This window comes from Arachis ipaensis, chromosome B05 (assembly GCF_000816755.2).
Source record: "Arachis ipaensis cultivar K30076 chromosome B05, Araip1.1, whole genome shotgun sequence".
NCBI classification, from domain to species: Eukaryota; Viridiplantae; Streptophyta; class Magnoliopsida; order Fabales; family Fabaceae; genus Arachis; species Arachis ipaensis.
Window position 1 is genome coordinate 5,751,943 of NC_029789.2, and position 7,452 is coordinate 5,759,394.

Consider the following 7,452-nt stretch of genomic DNA (forward strand, 5'->3'; position numbering starts at 1 on the left):
TATCTATAAATAAAAAGAAAATTTTTTTTTCATTAAAATTCTGTATCTACTCTCTCAAATTCTTGTATCTATCATTGATCTTCGTTTAAAAGTAGACACAAAAAAATTCATGTCTATATTTCTTTATCTAAACACTTTTTAGATATTTATTGTCTGTATCTTTATGTCCTCGTTATAACGCAGCCCAACTATTAGCATATACTTATATTATATCTAGGGATGTAAGCGGGTATGAATAATTAAATTATTCAACTAAAAGTCTAAAACTGATCTGGTTCGATTATATTAATTTTTATATCTGATGGATAATCAAGTCTAATCAAGTAAAATTCAATTATATACTATTATAATTGATCTGAATATCAAATTCGTGATTACAGAAATTTAACCTGACTCGAATTTTTTTTTTGTGACTAAACAGAAAGAAAAAATAGAGACAAAACTAAATTAATTAGTTAGGTTCATATCTAAATCTATTAAATGTTGAAACTCACTTCATAATTGACTCCAATTCGAATGAATGTCCGCATCAAAAACAACTACTTTAAAATATTATATTACAAAAAAATGTGTACAAAAGAAATACATAAAAAATAGAATAAATATTGTTTTTCTAAAAACAAAATTACACACCAACACCACACAACAAAATATATATTCAATAATCGTTCAACATATAAACATTATAAGTACATAAATATTTTATTTAGGACAAATTACTTAAATAAATTATTTGAAAATCAAACTTACTATATTATAATTTTTTAATATAGTAGATGAAATTACAATTTTTCTGTATCGCTACAAAAGATAGTAATTACAAAAGATAGTAATTTCTAAAAAAAGTTGGCTGATCAGAAACTGCAAGTGGCTATAGCAATTTCTAAAAAAATACTATCTTACATACACTAAACTGTGGCACACAGTATTGCAGTTTATGCAAAAGGAGATTGTCGATATGTATAAATGACTCAAAAAATATAATTTTTTTACATAAAAAAATAGATATTTAAATAATGATGATAACAAATATCTTTCAATAAAATTTTAATTCGCAATAATTTTGATGGAAATACTAAAAAAATTATTGTTTACTTAATATTGGTGTTTTATTGTGTATAATATGGTAGGTAAAAATAGAAAATTAGACAAATATAAAATGTGTATCATATATATTTTGCTACTTTTTTTTTTGTTACTCCTATTAAAATTCCCTTCTCTTTTATTGAGGTCTAGAACTTACTTTACTATAAAAAAGAATATAACAAACTATATAAAAATAAAACTACACGTCAAAAAATAAAACTAAAACTAAAATTTCATACCACACATAATGTGTTAAATACAAACTATATATAAATATATTCTATATAAAAGAAAGTGACATAAAAATTATTAGAACAAAAGTACAAAGATCATTGACACTTTGTCTTTGTTACATATTATTCTGCATGTAATTTACTTAAACAAATTAAACACAGTAAAATAGTGTAGCCTTCAATGAGTTAAAAAGTTACACGCTTAGACATACCAAGTTATATACATATAATAATATTATGTTATATTATAGTAATGGTTTCAAACTTTCAATTTTTTGGGAGTGAATCCTTTTCAGCGAAAAAAAAAATGAATGGTGTCCAGTGTTTAATCTAATCATTTATTGTTTTTTCTCTTATTTATTTCTGGTCCCACTTATAAAATTAAATGTAAAAAATCACACTATATTTTGTCAAGTGTCAAAAAAACTGGAGAGAATCCATTTTCCAATTTTTCAATGTAGTTTTTGTTAGATATTTCATAAAATTAGTCATTTATATCCCTCCAGCTGTAGCCATCAAATTTTTTATTTAATTTAAAATTTTTAATTTTTAAATCACCAAACTAGATAGAATCAGAATGTATTTGTTTGTTGTTGTGTGATCAAGATTAGGGACCCAAATTATATAAATTTTGAACAATAGCATTTTTTCACCAAAAAAACAAACCAACTGCCAATACAATTAACTAATATAATTTCTTAACAATTATAATACTACTTAGACTAATTTTTATATTAATAAATTAGATCACAAATAAAATAAAATTCTAATAGTCATATACATAAATCGCTACTATGTGCTACAATTTATGCAAGACAGTATTTCTTCAAAAACAGTTATAGCCACTCGCGATTTCTAGTCAGCAAAATTTTTTTAGAAGTATAGAGATTTTTATCCCGCACAAAATTTCACATAAATTACTACACTTTATAGCAGATTACCTTTAATTGAAAATACTATATTCTCAGTTTTTTTTTAATATAAAAAAGTTACAATTCATCTATTGTATTAAAATATTATAATCTGATAAATTTGGTTTCCAAATAATTTATATATGTAATTTGTCCAATATTTTAAGAACTTGGTTAAAAAGTGTCCTAAGACATTAGTTAAAAGAGGAGAAAAGTGATTTTTTCAAAAAAAAAATGAAATTTTTAAAAAATTTACAATTAATTTTACATTTTTCATTCAAATACTCTACTTGTGATTAGCGTATTTTTTAGCACTTATTAACAAAATCTTATATTCAAAGAAAAAGGTTGAAGGCCAGTTTTCTTCAATTTTCACCTATATTTGTCAACTCTGTCCTTGTCTTTTCCTTTTTCTTGTTCTTTCTTTATTGTTGGCTGAAGACAAAATATTTAAAATTTTATTGAATGAAAGAATTATTAGTTTCTACTCTGGAGGACCGATATTTAAAATAGACATAAAAAAAATATTAAAAAACTAATAGAATTTGTTATTTTCGATTAACAGTTAGTCAATAATATTTAAAAGTATGAATTAAAAATATATTATTGAATTGTTAAAAGTATTTGAATTGGATGTTTGTCTCACACACATGCACAAAAAATTAACTATTTTGTAAGGAAAAAAGTTAACAAAATTTCGCTTATTTTAAATTTTAAATTTTCTTTTTTATTTACTCTATATTTATCTCAGAATAGTTAGTGTGAATATTCAAATAAAAATTAAATTTAAAAATACATAATTCCTATAAAAAAATCCCTAAAATAAGATAAATCATGAATCAGAAGTAATATTTAAAAGGCTGTCAAGTATGAGAATAATTATTATGCTTTATGACTTTGCAATCATATTGCAAAGGTCAGAATACTACATGTAAAACAAAATAGGAAAGTATTCAAAGAGAATCAACTTTTAGTTAGCTAATTTTAGTATTTAAATTTACAATTTAATATTTGAAATAAATATTTATCATTTAATGTCTATACTTTTAGATAAATAGAATATGGAAAAGTATAGATAGACAATGAAAATATTAAATAATAATGTGAACAATGGATATATTGGATGTTCATTTTACTAGGTGTACGGATGGTTATTTTAATATTAAGATTTAAGTAGTTAATTTGGAGGTGTAGTGTGTTTTGATTTGATTGGTGGTTGTTTATGTTGTTCAAAAAAGTTATTGGTTATCTACATAAAATAATTTAAAAAAAAATTGTTGATATTGACTGAAAAAATTGGTTATTTAACATTACTCAAATAAAATACATTATTTGTGCAAGTAGAGTATTTAAAAAATATTATTATTAGAGATATAATCATTTATATATATTACCTCTTTCTATCATCTTAAACTTTTGAAACAAATAATTTCATGATATGATATCAAAGTTCTATGTCTAAATAGTTTAGAATTCGATCATTAATGAATCCTAAAAGAAAAAAAGAAACATAGGATAAATAAAAGAGAAAAAAATGCATATACAAAAAATCAAACAAACCTAAAAAAGACTTTTATTTAAGAAGTATGTTAGAGATATAACTATTCATATTATTTTTCTATTAGTTAAAACTTTTAATAGAAATGGTTTCATGATAGTCACTTTTTTGCATCAGATCTGTCTTATATATAATGTAACAATAAAATAATTTCTCATTTACTTTCGAGTAAAATTTAATGTTCCCTAAAGTTTTAATTCATAATTTTGTTTGGTTTTTCAATTTTTAATTAATATAATATAGTCCTCACAAATTCAAGGTTGTATATCAAATTATTAGTTTTGTTAGTTACTGAATCAAATATAAAATAAATATAAAAAATATTTGTGATTTAACATATTTTTCATCAAAATATACCAAAAACTAACTTAATACACTACTTTGAATTTTAGGGGACCGAAATTGAATTGATTAAACATTGAAAAATCAAACCAAGGCGTTAGTAGATTCTGAAGAGTTAAATTAATATTGGTTAAAATGTGCCTCTTTTTATCATTTTAATTTTTTAGAAAAATTAGTTTTATGATATGATATTAAAATTTTTATCATCTTACAATTAAATATTTAAAGTTTGATATTTGTTGACTTCAAAAGAAAAAATTTTAGTATAATACAAATGAAAATGAGAAAATTTTATGAACAAAATTATTGCATAAAAAATATATTAAAAATATAATAATTTATGTGTTTTTTTTTTATTAGTCAATACCACGAATAAGTGACTGACTATATTGTAATTAAGGTTTCCTTAGTTTCAATTTAAGAGTGGTAGACTATATATTTAGTAGCAGATAGACACCTTTGCTTACAGTATAGTCTGCCAGTTTTGCAAAGATATTTCTCTGTTTTATTGTCGAACTTTTGTTTTTCTCAAATTATAGATAATATTAAGTATTATCTCTTTATAGGAATTATTTAAATATTTAAAGGAATATAAAATAATTTTTTATTTAAAAATTGAAAATACAAGATAAATTAAATTATTTGTTCGAAAGAACTCTTAAGGGTGACGCTTCGTAAAGATGCTTAAAACGTTTTTTTGTAAAGACGCTTGCGTTTCGCATTATTATTGGACGTATTAATGAATTGGTTATTTTTTATTTCTTAGTAAATTAAAATAAAATCGATTTTTTTTATAACAATAATAATAAACTCATTTTTTTAGAGATTTAATTATATTTTTAAATTTTTAGGGATTTAAATGTCTACAAAACAAAAAATCAGGGATATATTTATCTTTTCATTAAAAATTTTAAAAATACTCGGTTTAGATTGTGTAATTCGATCGAATCAAATCGGATCTAATAATTATAATGTAAACAATTGAGTTTATTATTATTGCTATAATAACCGATTTTATTATGGTTTATTAAAAAATAAATTATTAACCAGTTTAATAAAAATGTCCAATAATATCATGACATGTGTAAACGTTTTAGAAAAAAGACATTTTTAATATCTTTATTAAAGCGATCTCCTTTCAAAGTAAATACATTGTATTAGTTACTTTTGCCTATTTAATTATTTAATTTTATGTTAATAAAAAAGAGACCTAAAAGGCAAGTAATAACTGTCACACGTACGAAATACATACCTTCCTAATTAAACAGGAAGTAATTAATTAGCATGAGAGTGTGTAATATATCGTTTTCACATTCTGAATCCTGGTGTCAATTTAGAGTTGTTGAAGCTACGATGAAGGAACGGAGTATCGCAGTGTTGCAGCCGAGAAATTAAAAAAAGAATTGGAGGAAGAGATATTTGAACGGCGTAGAAGGCAAAGGAAAGAAATTGTCGATAGCATTGAGACAAGTTGTGTAGCTAGCTAATGATGAGTATAGTTTACTTACCCTATGACTATAAATTTATAATTATTATTTTTATGATATATAAATGTGAATCTGACTAAGTTCCAAGTGCTTACTTCCCAAACAAGTGGTGATACATTAGATTGTTGTGTTAAAGGGATGAGTTTTGTCATGACCCGAAGGCATGATATATTAAAAGTTTTTTTTTTTTTAATTTAGATTTGAATGATGATTTTGTTTGTTGATTTTCATCATCTCATCTGCCCATTATCACTATCTCTATCCATCTTTCTATCTTAAATGTCAGTGGCAGTAGTACCATGGCTGCAGAGATTGGGCTTCTCTCAATGAGCCAGATCCAAAAATTGTCACAATCCCAACAACAACAACAACAACAACAAAAACACAAAACCAAAAGCAGCAACAACAACCACCGCCACCACCACCCTCCTCCACCTCCTTCAAACCCTAACTCATCCATCACCACCACTTGGATGTGGAACCCTAGGGAACAGCACCAAGAAGATGACGACTCTTGGGAGGTCAGAGCCTTTGCAGAGGACACTAGGAACATCATGGGAACCACGTGGCCACCGAGGTCCTACACCTGCACCTTCTGCAGGAGGGAGTTCCGCTCCGCCCAAGCCCTCGGCGGCCACATGAACGTCCACCGCCGAGACCGTGCTCGCCTCCACCACCACCAACCTCCTCTTCCTCCTCCACCTCCTCCACCGCCTCCGCCTTTTCCTCATCATCATCTTCATCAATATCCATCACCAGCAGCATTCATAAATGTCCCTCATCGTCATCATCAGGATCTGGTTTCAAATGCTACAGGGTTGTGCGTCTTCTATCATTTGCCACCAAGCCCTAATCGTACCACTACCTTCGCTACTCCATCTCCGTCTCCGTCTCCATCCACTCTTCTCTCCATGACGTCATCCTCATCGTCATCTTATTACCCACAAAACAACTTGATGACGATGATGCAACCGCTTTGTTCTCCCTCCCTTGACTTGCCATCCGGGATCAACGGCGTTTCTTCTTCTTCTCCTTCTTACTCCACCAAAGTGATTGAAGAAGCCCTCGTTAACAACAACAATAACGGCCATCACCACCACCTTGAAGAGCTTGATCTAGAGCTGCGCTTGGGGCAAAAGCGACCACCAACTCGACCAAGCTAAGCTAGTAGGAATCATACATCTATATATAAACTGAAGCATCATGATGGAGCGAGCTAGCTAGCTAGTACCCTTGTAATAATGTTATCTGCTCTCTTTTTTGCAGCTGTGTGGTGATGGTGGTGGTGCTGGTGGTGCTGATGGTACACTGGTACGGTGTTTACCTTTGGAGAGAGAAGATCTAGAGATCTAGATTGCTGTAATTAATTTCTTAAGTTGCTCAACAATGAAGCTGATGGAAACTACTGTGGGTAGTTTTTTTTGTTTGATCATTTTTCTTCAAATTCTCTCTTTTTGTTTAACTAAATTGATTTTCTATGAGTGTGTGTGGTTGCTACTTTTTTTTGGACTGAAGGTGCGCACATGGAGAAGGAGCAATTTGGGGGTGGGGAAGGGATTCAGGAAAAAAAAAAGGAAAAAAAAAAGGAAAAAAATATGTAAGTTATTTATTGATGTTATTATTATTTCTTCCTAAAAAAAGAAATTTACATTAGAAATGGAAGATTAGGGTTTTGAAGGAGACACTGAAAAAGTTTGCAGTGAAGTGTCATTTTCCATTTTGTAGAGGGGTCTAAGTACATAGATTTGTGTCTGGGCATACATTTCCGTGGGGACTATTAATTTCAACCCATTATTGCTTAAGTTAAACGCTGTAATATTATATTCACTGTTCAC

At 27.5% G+C, this 7,452-nt stretch overlaps 1 protein-coding gene across 1 annotated transcript; it reads left to right on the forward strand.

Annotated features, from left to right (window-relative positions):
- Positions 5,474 to 7,047, forward strand: LOC107641652 (transcriptional regulator SUPERMAN). Its single transcript, XM_016345133.2, has 2 exons — positions 5,474 to 6,784; positions 6,884 to 7,047. Exon 1 carries the CDS (start codon positions 5,917 to 5,919, stop codon positions 6,778 to 6,780), a length of 864 nt encoding a protein of 287 aa, XP_016200619.1. The 5' UTR covers positions 5,474 to 5,916; the 3' UTR covers positions 6,781 to 6,784; positions 6,884 to 7,047.